At 46.0% G+C, this 13,224-nt stretch overlaps 1 protein-coding gene across 2 annotated transcripts in view; it reads right to left on the bottom strand.

Annotated features, from left to right (window-relative positions):
• The window catches only part of TMA16 (translation machinery associated 16 homolog), a 156,399-nt gene that overhangs the window by 34,531 nt on the left and 108,644 nt on the right, over positions 1 to 13,224 (bottom strand). The window contains exons 1-4 of one of the 2 annotated variants that reach the window (XM_075930158.1): positions 9,841 to 9,875; positions 7,357 to 7,469; positions 6,840 to 6,907; positions 663 to 700 (exon numbers count right to left, since the gene is read on the bottom strand). In XM_075930158.1, coding sequence (XP_075786273.1) covers positions 663 to 700; positions 6,840 to 6,847 — 46 coding nt within the window. In that variant the 5' untranslated portion in view covers positions 6,848 to 6,907; positions 7,357 to 7,469; positions 9,841 to 9,875. Of the gene's footprint in view, positions 1 to 662; positions 701 to 6,839; positions 6,908 to 7,356; positions 7,470 to 9,840; positions 9,878 to 13,224 lie in introns of those variants that run through there. The other variant, XM_075930157.1, reaches the window with a different exon arrangement.

The following is a 13,224-nucleotide window of genomic DNA, read 5'->3' as shown; positions in this document are numbered from 1 at the left end:
AATTGTTAAAAAAAAATCTGTGAGTAATGCTTGTAAAATGTTTAAGAAGTACCCAAAAAAACCACTGTTAAATTATATTACAACATGATGGGGGTGGAGAGAAACGCCATAGTGGATCAATATCAAGACAATCAAATGTGTTCTAGACATTAGCAAGTTAGAGTTGCAGCATAGGAACCTTGACTGATAACCCTTCTCTTAAATTTGAAAAGGTAATTAACAAGCTACAACATCCAACTATTTAAAACGCTATATCAAGTTGTGACCAGAAATCTACCAATCTTCCGTGTTGCTGTGTGCAATCACTGCTAGTCCATAAACATCCGCATGAGGCGATGCAACTATAAACTTTGGAGTAGACTACATGTAATGATATGGACTGACAAGGCTTAGTTATATTAATGAAACAGGTTTGTTCTGTATTATGCTAAGTTGCCTTCTACTACAGTCAGACATGCAATGAAATCCACATGTGCTGCAAAGAAGTAAAGTCAAGAAATCCCAGCTTTGGTTTCACTGGCACATGCTAAATTGAGATGAGAGCACACATAAAAGTCTAACATTTATACAGTTTATTAATAGATTATAACGACAGTCCTCATCTTATATAAAGAACAATTAAGTAGAATATAGGACAAATCTTAATTTTGATTAATACTCACCTACAATACTCAGACGCAAAGCTTTTTCATTCTTCAACCTAGAAGACAGAAAGTGCATGCACTAGTCAATCATTTCTCAAAAGAAAAATCAATGGAAAAGGTAGGTAAAACATGTACAATTCCACTTCTAAAATATGACAGCATAACAACTTCTGACTTCCTTTTTAGTGTGAGAGGAAATCTCACAACCAGTTAATTCAGATTTTAGTAAACTATTTCCAATGTCTTACAATTGTGCTATTTAAAACAATGGGGGAAGAGGAGGCAGCAAAGAAAAATGATGCCTTGATATTTATTGGACCCTACTGTATCAACATTTTACTGTGAGAAGTAGATATCAATGTTTTGATATCTTCACAAAGCCAGCCAATGGCTTTTACACAGTCTTACTCTCTCTCTCTCTCACTGAGTTATGGGTTAAATACTAAAACCTCACTATTCTGAAGGGTGCATAGTAATCTGTTGTCCAGGACGTGTTAAGTACCCCACCCTAGCGGTTGGTTTATAGAAGATACAAGTCTCCTAGAGCTACTAGTTGAATGAGCTGCTCAAGTAATAAAGATTCGTGATTATTTCACAGGTTGAACCTCTCTAGTCCAGAACTCTCTGATCCGGAAACATCCATCATCCAGAATGATTTTAGCTAGTCAGATGTCCACGGCCAAGTTTCTCACAGTCTCAAAGTTTGTTTACAGTCACTAGTCCTGGCTTTCAGCATTCTGTGCTGTTTTTTAAACTTTAATTTACGCCTAAGGGTGTGGCTAAACTACACCCCTCTGCCAACAGAGGGATGTAGATTAGGCACATCACCAGGGCTTGACGAACGGCGGCAAAATCCGCTCACCAGCCCCGCACTGCGCATGCGCACGCTGCCGGTGAATGGGGCAACGGGCTGAAATTTACTCACCATGGGTGAGTAGATTCAATGGTTTGTAGAGCCCTGCGCATCACTATTGCAAATGAAGTGGGGATTTAAATATCCCATGCTTCATTTAAATAGAAATGGCCATCGCTTTTTGCCAACGAAGCACTTTGCCGGCAAAAAGCGTCAGTCTAGACGGGGATCGGTCGACAAGGAAAACCTTCTCTGACCGATCTGTAAACCTCGTTGCACGAGGCATAAGGAATCGGTCGGAAAAGGCTTTCCTTGTCGACCGATCCCCGTCTAGACTGCTGCCTTTTGCCGGCAAAGAGCCGCACAGGCAAAAAGTGATGGCCATTTCTATTCAAATGGAAGCGTGGGATATTTAAATCCCCGCTTCGTTTGCAATAGCCATGTGCCCAACCTACATCCCTCTGTTCGCAGAGGGGTGTAGTTTAGACACACCCTTCATGTCCTCTAACAACCCAGTAAGCAGTGGAAGGATTAGTAATACTGCTAGACAATACTGACAATACTGGAAAACTCTCTCTTAGGAACTGGTCAGGTCCCAAGGGTGACTGATTAGAAAGGTTCAACCTGTACTGTTGAGCACAGTTCACTCTCCAGTTATGATCCGCCTTTGTCCTAATTTTGTTTCCAGCAAGTGAGGATAAAATATACAGAAGTATTCTAATTTGAAGGGAAAAATCTCATAATAATCGCAGATTAAAACTGCAGTGTGAATATTTTAACAACTTTTAAAAATAGTATTTCTCCATGTGATGGAAACCTCCTCAAAAGCAATACATGAGAGAGAGTTTTGTATTAAAATATACAAAATAGAGGAGCAGATTCTCAGCTAGTATAAACTTATAGCTTATCCCAGGGATGGGCAATAAGACTTTTCCTCCACAGATACTGGTGCTTGCAGCTCTTGTTGGCCGCAGACCACCATTCCCGACCAATGGGAGTTGTGGGAAGTGGCATAGACTGGGGGACCACTTCCCGCTGCTTCCATTGGCTGGGAACAATGATCTGCAGCCAACAGGAGCTCCAAGTGGCCATACCTTTGAGGTACAGGAAAGTACAATGGTGGTATCCCGCAAGGGGCTAACCAAATCTGACCAACTGGCCAGTATATGCCCACCGCTGGGGTAGAGAGATGCAATTGCTCTCTGGCAACAGTGAAATTGGCAATTCTACTGAATATTTCCAAAGATACGTTAGCTTGGTCGTGACAAACTGCCCAAGACCATATAAAGTTTACACAAAGTATTTGTGGCAGTGCACAGAGGTGATATGTTATTTTTTATTAAAAGTAGGGGAGAGAAGAGGGTGTATATATTTGCAAGAAAGCACATATGTGGAAGTGGATCAGATCATTGTGGAAATTTGCAGATTTTCCTATTTGCCTTGTATAAAAAAAGTCTTCAGCAGACTTTGCTCCTAAAAAGACTGAAGCAATTGTTTTGCAGTTTTTGCACTGTAAGTACAGGTATCCTCCACTCAAAGGAAGAGTGTCAGTTTCTGAGTCCTGTCACATTTCAAAATGAAGGCTTACACAGAACAAACTGCAGACAGCAAGATGTCTGTAATATACTCACATAGCTACTTATGAAATACCAGAAGCAGCAATGCGGGGGAGGGGTCAGCGGAGACTCCCGCGAAGCAGCTTCTACCCATTGCAGCAGCCCGTCCACAAGGGGTACAAGTTCCCTGTAGAAAGGGACTACTGCTGGAGAGGCCTCTATCCGTAACAAGCTTGGGCCTGCCACGGATAGAAGCTGATCCTCGGCAGCAGCCACTGCTGTGTACAAAAGTTGCTTCGCAGTCTTCCTGTGTTACCTTAACTCAAAGTGTATTTTCCTAGTTTTACAACAAGCTACTTAAAAAGCACTAGCAAAGTCAGTGCAAACTATAATTTCATACAGACTGTTCTATATACTGAAATGTTAGTGCAATATTTTACTTTTACTGAGACACACTTGTATTTTGATTTTATAAGCAAGTAGTTTTAAAGTAAGGTGAAACATGGGGTATGCAAGACAAATTGAGACTTGTGAAAAGGGTGCAGTTGTCTGTAAAAGTTGAGAGCCATTGACTTAAGACAGTGCTTGGTTTCTAACAATCTGATTTCATGTCTCACTGCCAGGAGCACTCACAGTAGAAGGGTCCATTACTGGACCCTTCAAAACTAGAATTCCAAGTTATTCTGTCTTCACTGTAATAAAGATATGCTCGAACAAAACACTATGCAATTTGGGAGAAACAGCACTCACTAATATCAAGATTCAGATGAATTTCCTACACTTCTCTAAGGCATTTTATGCACTTCTGCACATCAGCCACATAACACTTACCAATGCTTGTTACCTTGGGAACAAGCCTTGGCAAGTACTGTTGACTGGCCTGGTGAATCATATATGTTACAATCTAATTAGGTCAGACCATTCCTACGTCTTCCTCTGCTAGCTGTAAAAGCTATTCCTGGGCTTAGAGGGCTATAGTGACCTCTCATTATTGCTATACTAAAGGTGTCAGGCAGATAAATTACTGGCTTAGAGAAGGTGTATTGTCTTCTGCATTCTGACATGTGGCAGTGCTGCTGATATCATATACCACACAGATACACATATGCAACCTTCAACAGGCACCTAAGGCTTTGTCAACAGCATAAAAATTTATTGGTAATGCAATACAATCCTCCCTGTTTATTCCCAGTATATAAAAAGTGTCTTTTCTTGGTTTAGTTTAAATTTGTTTCTAAGCAACAGAAGCTGAACTAAAAGGCGGCACTCTGGTAGAAAACCAGAGTGTCCATACCAAATTGTATTGGTATAATCATATCAGTTTAAATTCACACTAAGTTATACTAGGATAGGTTTCTTCTGTAGATAATCCTTTGATTGGGCAAAGTAGGTCTAAGATCATAATGTAGTCTCATTCTGATACTAATGGTAGTGGCAATCTTGTGCATTACTGTCATTGTACAGAATTTTTACTTTTCTATTCCATTACTGTATATACTTAATTGATGGTTGCACATCGCAGTAAAATCCTTGGATGGAAAGCATAAGAGACAAGTATGGTTTTACTTTTATTTGTATACACTGTACCAGCACCCCCATTTGAAGATCTCCATTTCCACACTGCTATTTTATTTGACCTGTTCACATCCCTAGAGTCCATCAGGACAAAACTGAGACTGAGGTTTAATTTCCCTGTTGGTTACTGTTGTCTGATAACCCTATAAACAAGAAGGTAATGCTTAAAGCAGTGGTTCCCAACCTTTTTTATACTGCAGCCCGGCAAACTCATTCAAAAACTGTTGGTGGACCAGAACAAATATTTGCATATTCATTGTGGTAATTTATTTCCATATTTGCACATTTGTTATTGTAATTTTAGCCCTGGGTATATCAGGCAAATCAGAGGGGAGACATGATAGTTGAAATACTGCTGAAAACACACAAATTAAAAAAACCAACAACAATACAATAGTTGCTAATATTTGTTAAAGAGTATTCTCCAGTCCAAACCTTTTGCCTCAATTGCACCAGAATTAAAGAGACAGTATTAACAGGTATGACAGTGCTGACACATTCTGCACATTGATATTTTTCTATGCACTTAATAATGCATAATAGTAATGTGTGTACCTGCTGGTGGAGAGCAGCTGGAGGCCAGGGGGTGGCTCCCGCCAATCAGGGAGAGGCAGAACAAGTCGCCCGAACAGCTGCTCTGCATGTGGTGCTTGGCCCTGCCAGCCAGGCTGCGTAGTGATTGCTGGAGCTGGAACTGAGGCCACAGTGAGAGTATGTCTAGACTGCATTCCTCTTTCCCGAGAGGAATGAAAATGCAGCCGAGGGAAATTGCAAACGAAGCGCAGATTTGTATTTCCTGTGCTTCACTTGCACAATGGCATCCGGACGCTTTTTCAAAATACCCTATTTTGAAAGGAAAAACAGTCTAGAAACGGGGTTGTTTTGAAAAAAACACCTTTCAAAATAACCCTTAAACCTCATTTTTTAAGGAGTAAGGGTTATTTTGACTGCTAGACCGCTTTTTTCTTTCGAAATACGGTATTTTGAAAAAGCACCTGGACGCCATTATGCAAATGAAGCACGGGAAATTCAAATCTGTGCTTCATTTGCAATTTTGCTCTGCTGCATTTGCATTACTCTCTCAAAAGAGGAATGCAGTGTAGACATACCGTGAGGCTGCCCCAGTAGGGACAGCTCCAGCTGCAGCACAACCAGCTACCGGCTGCCACACTCACCCTATTGGTGTGTGCAGAAGTGCACATGAAGGGAATTCCTTTGGAACCCCATGAAGAAGAACCAGCAAGCTAGGGAGGTAGCCTGGCAATGTGCCGTGGCCTGTCAGGGGGTTCGCGACCTGCTGCTGGTCCACATGTCGGCAGTTGGTAACCGCTGGTTTAAAGTAATATAGTAGTTCATGAAAAGACAGATTAACTGTTTGTCATCTCTAACTATGCACATAACAGAAAAAACGTGAAGTGACAGAACGCCTCCCAAAGCTGTTCATATAATATATACTGACATTTAAAAAGCCAGCAAGTAGACCTTTAAAGCACTAAGCAGCACTCTCCCCTTCCTTCTCCCCCCCCCCCCCAAAACAATCCCAGATTGAGGAGAAGATTTGTTCCCAGAAGAGAGAGGCTGTTGTGCCAGGACATGAGATTACCATGGCACAAAGGAGCATAAGCAGTAGTGGCAATCAGAACTCTTCTTACCCTGCCTGCACTAGGAAAATTCTATCCTTCCCAATATAGTGCCCTTCCCTAACTCATTGGGGGGGGGGGGGGGGTGAAAGGAGTGAAGCAGGTCCCATAAAAGAGGAAGAAAAAGATACAGATACCACTTCCAGAGAGAACCTCCAGAGATGTTATTCAAGTTTTATTCTCAGTCTCTTTCTCCTTTGGTAAGGCTAGCAAATATCCATATAGCAAGACATTTTCTGTGCATAAGAAACAAGTGGAACCAAACTTTACTTCAATGTCAACTTGCAGTAGATTAAAACCAGGAGAAAGCCCATGTCAATTACCCATCATGTGTAATTCAGAATCATTTAAAAAAGTACTTTAGTACATAGATGGATGATTAAAGAGCTGAATATCATCTGGCAGAATTTGGCATTATCTTATAGTTTTATGTAATGGTCTAGGATATACTTAATCTTGTCCCTATGCAAGGACATTGACAAAGGCCCTGTCTACGCTAAACCTCTCTATCAATCTAACCTGCACAACTTTTCAAGTACACAAATAGAACAGCTGAAGTTGATGTACTTACTGCAGCATCTTCTGTGTGGTAAGGTCAGCGGGGATGCTCTCCCATCAACTCCGGCGGCTCTTCTCGACCTGGTGGAGTACTGGAGTCAATGGGAGAGCGCTCGGAGATTGATTTATCACATCCATCCACCGTGTAGTGAAGATAACACCTAGATGCTACTCCAGGTCCCTTCCAACCCTATATTCTTATGATTCTTTACCTTGACTCTCTCATAAATCATGTTGTATAGTTTAATTTTAAATTATCCCTGTGCGAAAGCTTCTATCAGCCTCCAAGAAATGTTATTCTAGTGCCTAACAGTCTCACTTTTAGGTTGAATATTGGGCATTATTTTCTAATTACCTTTGTTTTAAATTCATCTTATTAATTATTCCTATTTTTACCCAGTACCAAAAAAGTTACATATTTATTGTGCCCCATCTTCTTGAAATTCAGACTCAAAATAATCATTTTTCAAAAACATACAATTAATCTCCCTTTCCCCCACATTGGATAACATAAGTACAAATTAACTCACTTTTCCTTCTTTTCCTGTTTGTGAGCTTCTCTTGCAAGCTGAGCAGCCTTTCTACTATAAGGATGAATGACTTTTTTTTCATGTCCTCCACCTCTACCCTTTGGAACTTTTGGCTGAAATCAAACATAACAAGGAATAAAATGAGACACTTCACTTCTCTTCATCAACTGTCCCATAAGCTACTACAACAAGAGTAAAAGACTGCTCAAATGGAAGCTGGCAGCACCTTATCAAAGAGAATCACTCAAGAAGGATTAAGCATCAACACTTCAGAAAGTTCAAAATTCATAGTACAGTAAAACTCTTAATAGTCTGGCACCCAATTGTCAAGCACTCCCAATAATCCGGCATCAAAATGGCAAACGCGCCTGACGGAACCGGGATGGAACCCTGAACCGCTCAAGTCAGCCGCTCTCACATGGGTTACAGCAGGGAGGGGAGGTGTTTGGCTCTGGGGGAGGGGGACTGGGTAACGCATGGCATCCTGGCCAGCTCATTGAAAAGTCAGTCACTCAGCGCACGTGCCGCAGCGCCTGGAGGGAGACATGTGACTGTACCGGGACCCAAACATAAGGCTGGGGGGAGAGGGTGGAAAAGGAGTGGGATTGGGTTACAGCAGGAAGGGGAGGTGTTTGGATCTGTGGAAGGGGAAAGGAAGGGGGATTGGGTTACGCATGGTGTCCTGGCCAGCTCATTGAAAAGCCGGCCGCTCAGCGCATGTGCCACAGTGCCTGGAGGGAGATGGGCAGCTGTACTGGTGGCTCTGGGACCCAAGCATAAGGTTGGGGGGTAGGGAAGGGGATTGGGTTGGGAGTATGCAGTACCTCCTGATACTCCGGTATATCCGATAATCTGGCACCACCTAGGTCCCAAAGGTGTCAGATTATCAGAAGTCTACTGTAGTAGGCTTAGGTGGGCTTATATAAATTATATTTGTGTAAGTCCTTCTGTTATTAAGAATAATAAAATGCGACTGCTGAACTCGGTCGGATTCAAACATAGTACATATACAATACGAAAAACAGACATAAATTTTCTATCTTCAGCCTTCAGAATTTGTGTTACAGGCTGCTACTCTTCCACTACGAGACAATATCTTCCTTCTAACAGAGCTCAATGGTGAGAAAACTAAGTCACCTCTCCTAACAAGGATACAATTTTCAGTATACTCTTATTTAAACTTTGCCAAATGAAAGCTTCTTTTAGACCCTTGTCACTACTCGACTAGTTGCTCCCACCTCCCCCTTGTGGGTTCTGTATGAGAGGCAGCAAGGTGGGGGAGGGAGGGTAGCAGAAGCCAGTGCTGGAGAGAGCTGGCTTAAAAGCCAACCTCTCCTCCTGCGCCCGTGCACCATCTCTGCACAGTAGGGGGAGGCAGAGGCACTGCAGGGGACCTGAGCCTCTGCCTTTTAAATGTAGTAAATGTTTCCAAGCTCTTACTACTTTTAAAAAGCAGAAGCACAGCAGAATCCCAGCTTGTGCCCAGTCCCAGACTGCTGTGGCTCTGCCTTTTAAATGTAGTAAGAGCCACCAGACTCTTACTACATTTAAAAAGCAGAGGCGCAGTGTCTGGGACCTAGCACGTGCCAGGACTCAGCTATCCTGGTTCGCACCCAGTTCCAGACCACTGTGACACTGCTTTTTAAATGAGCCCGGGCCCAGGCTCACTGCTGTCTGCGGGGAGCTCAGGCCCACCATGGACAAAGGCTGCTTCTCAACAGCCTCCTCTTCCCACCATCCCACGCTACTGCCTCCAATAGAGGCAGCAGCATGGTAGGGAGGAGGCAGGCAGCCCAGCACTGATGCTTTTAGGTGACCTTTGATCCCATTCCAACTTGTGCAAAGTTTCATATTGCCTTTTCTGATGACAGGACCTGGTTAAAGAACCTGCCATGAATGTATGGAAGTTTTTAAAAGGACACTGCTGTACAACAGATTTTATTCATGGGTAGAACTAAAGAGTACTAATTTTTTTAGATGGCAAAAGCAAAGTTTGCAAATTGGGTGTCAGTGGCCATCATTAAATATTGACACTTCTAGCATTTCACTACACTAGCTTCCCTACTCTCCTAGTAACTAAGTTTTTATCCCGATGTACATTTTTAAGTTTCAGCAGACAAGGCTCAGTGGGCGCGCCGGGTAAGGCAGGTGGAGCTAATCGGGGGTAATGACTGGATGCGGTGGCGGGATCCCTTTCGTTAATTCCTGGCAGATGTTCCCGGGCTGGGATGACTGTAAAGTGCAGAGTAACTGTGGCTCTCCGCGGGCACTAGCCAGACACGCCGCCCCTTCTACCTCACCTGCCCCGAGCTGGGCAGCCCCGCGCCCCTCCCCCGTCTCCAGCCTGAGACCCGGCAGAGGAGCCCGTGACGCGGGCGCTGCGGGAGGCACCTGCCCCCTGGTCCCACCCGCTCAGCGTCTTACGGCGCCAAGGGGCCCCCGGGCGGGAGCCGGTGTCTCGCCCCTCCCCCCCCCCGCACTCACCATGGCGAGTCCCACGCGCCCGCCCAGCGAGCGGCCGCGGCCGGGAAGCGCAGCACGTGCGCGGCGAGAGGGGGGACCCTTTCTGCGAAAGGCGGAAGCGGGAGTCTGGTCCGTCGTGTAAAGAGCCCGGCTCGAGCCCAGCTCCCGCGTGTCCGGTTCCGCCTCCCGCCCCGCCCCGCCCCGCCCCTGCCCGCTCCGGCTTCCTCCCTCCCGCAGCCCCGTGCGGCACGAAGCTGGCCGGCTGCAAAGCGGGAGCAGCAGGCCCGCCCCTTTCACACGCCCCGCCCTCCCCTTCCCTGGGCTGCGGACATGGTGGGGCCAGGGGGGAGGGGTTTGTAGGGGCCGGGGCTGGGGGGAGTTTGGTTCCCGAGGGGGCTCCGAGCTGGGCAGAGGTGACCGTGCGCCCCCGGCCCCGTTCCCCTCCAAGCCAGGCGGGGGCAGCTGGCAGGGTTGGGCTCCCAGGGTTCCTGCTCCAGGCAGGTTGAAAGGGCCCTCGGCTGGGCTATAGGTACTGACCGGACCTCCCGGTTTCTCTGGGACACTCCCGAATTGAAATACTCTGGCCCAGTTGGATATTTCACTACTTGAGGGGGACACCAACTTTCAGGAAGAAGCAACCAAGAAATGGTGCTTTGCCATCGCTCCTCGCCTCATCCCCCACCACCCCTGCCTCTGCCCAGCAGGGCATGTAGGTAGCTCCACTGGAGCTTTGGCAGCGGGGCCAGCTTTCGGTGGCATACGGGTCCTCCCTCTTCCCCTCGAAAGGTCCTGGTCAGACAGCACCGCCTCATTCTCCTCCTTAGAGCCCTGGCAGGAGCTGTGTGGAGCCCAGTTGTGCCGCTGCACTGTGGGGCAGGGTGTGTTTGGGCTTGGCAGGTACCAGGACTGCAGTAGAGGACTCCCATGGTGCTATTTTTAGTACTGCGGTTCGGGTCCCTGGGGGAAGACCTGTCTCTAGCTGGAGTCAAGCAGTAGCTGCACGAGGCACATTTCAGCCAGGGTCATTTTACCGGAATGGGCCTCAGGTGGCTGCCATTTTACTCCAGTTGGAGCTGGGCAGTCCACAAAGATTGGGCATAAAATAGCACTGTGGGCATCCTCTACTTCAGTCCTGGCACCATAGCCCTGGCTTCAAGCCCCACAAACTTCTTTCCATGTTAAAGGCAGAAGGTCAGGGAAGGGTCAGAGGCAGATCTAAGGGAAAGATGGGGGTGAAGCGAGAAAGGGTCTTGTGCTGAGGAGAGAGGGGGAGGGCAGGAGAAGAAAAGGGAAGGCAAGGAGCAGGGTGGAGGAGAGACAAATGACAGGGAGCCACGAGGAGTCAATGAGTAAAAGGGCAAGCGGGGGAGGGGAGAGGAGTGGGATGGCTGGGAAGGTGTCAGTGGGGGTGTGAGAAGGGAGGGGACACAGTGATGCTGGGAGAGAAGAGGGGCAATGGGGGCAAGAGGGAAGAAGAGGAGAGGGGAGGAGTGGGTGCTGGGAGAAGAGGGGTTGAAAGGAAGGGTGAGCATGGTGGGTGTGAGGAAGGCAGGGGATGGAGCAAGTCATGTGTGAGGGGAACTGGGACAGAGGGTGGTGAGGAGGTGAGTACCAGGGAGAAGGAGGGCAGGGGCAGTGAAGGGAGGGGTATGCTCCAGGAAGGTGCAGGGGTAAGGGAAGGTGCAGGTACCAGGGGATTATGGGGATGAAGCAGAAGGGCAGACACATAGAGGGGAGGGACATGCACCAGAGGAGAGAGGCAGGGCAGGTGGGTAGAGAGAAAGGGTGGAGAGGGGTAGTTACAGAAGAGTGGAACTAGAGGAAGAGTGGACACAGGGGGAAGAGAAGGGCTGGTGCAGGGAAGGCGGGCAGGTCCCAGGAGGGCTGAGGGGAGAGAGAAGGGCAAGAGCCAGGACAGCAGAGAAGGGTCAGGGGTGGGGGGCAGCAGGCACCAGTGGAGCAGATGGGATGAAGGGATGGGAGGGGAGGAGACATGGCAGCAAGGGAAAAGAGAGAGGTTTATAAAATATTTATTAATAACTTGGGTGCCACAGTGGCACACATCTGAACAAGCGCACATGAACTCAATACTGGTGCACAAGACAAAATTCACTTTGCTTGAGAGGAAAATCTTAGAGGGAAGACTTCACCCAGCCACTCCCCTGAGTTTATGCAATGCAAATTGGGTTAATGCAATTGTAGGATAGTTGCATAGGGAGGGGTGTTCCTTGGGGCCCAAATCCATCCCTATTGGTAGGAGGACGGCGGGAGGCATTCTTCGAGGGGTCACACAACATCCTTTACTTCTGGTCATGTATCCATCTTGACCCTGGGAGTACTACCTCCAAGGATGGGACTTCTTGTGGCAGGAGGCATGGCTACTGGGTCAGTGGTGTGACTAACATGTCCTTAATTTTGGTTCAGAAAATATACGAGGATTTGGTGTACAGGAAAGGGTTCAGGATTGGGACAAGGGGTTGGGGCATGGGAGGGGGTCTGGGATCTGGGTAGCATTTATCTAAGGCAGCTCCTGGGAATCAGATGGCTGGTCCCTGTGACTCCTGGTCAGGGACCAGGGAACCTCTGTGCACTGCTCTCACTGGGTTATGGTCTGACTTTATCACACAACATGAAAACACAACTGTACCTGGCTCTCTCCACCAACGAATGGATAGCGTCCAGGACAAAAGTTTTAAAATATTTAATTTCTCAGTTTACCCATTTGTAGTATAGGGGTGATGATAATACCTATCTGTGTAAAGAGTTTCAAACATATAATTTGAAAACACTATTTATCTGCTAAGTACTACCAGGGGTGCTGGAACAGAAGAGTACTAAGCCATTGAATCTAAATCCAGTTATTTGCAAGAAACCACTTTAAGCCCAGGGTGCAACACTCACTGTTCCAACATTTATGAGTAATGCTGTAAAATTCCTCAGATATGTCAGGAGAACATCCTCATAGGTTACCTTGGCAACCTCATTCTGGTAGGTTATTTTGGCAATATTATGTCAGGTCACCATGCGTTTATTTATTTGTAACAGTGGGCACTTATCTGAAGTTACTATAGCCTCAGTATATATTTGACATATCTGCTTACACAATTTCTTTCAAGGAAACAATAGTAACATATCTTGAGTATCTTTTTTAGTGTGAGACTGTGGAGATCATTTTCCACAGAACATATGTCCTTAACACGCTGGTTTTTTAATTACTAAAAGAGTTCATTTTAAAAAAGATTCTTAGGCTAGCTCCTCAGTGGATAAAAAAGCATTACAATCAAGGGCACTATGCTGATTTATTACACTACTGGGTGATCAAGCCCCCTTGTCTCCGCTTATGAACATCTTTCATCTGTCTATATATCCTACTCTATCATTCTTTTCCTTTTGTGTTTTTTCCCC

This window comes from Pelodiscus sinensis, chromosome 5 (genome assembly GCF_049634645.1).
Source record: "Pelodiscus sinensis isolate JC-2024 chromosome 5, ASM4963464v1, whole genome shotgun sequence".
Taxonomy (NCBI): domain Eukaryota; kingdom Metazoa; phylum Chordata; order Testudines; family Trionychidae; genus Pelodiscus; species Pelodiscus sinensis.
Note: the sequence above shows the minus strand (reverse complement) of the source record. Positions and strands in the feature narration are given on the sequence as shown.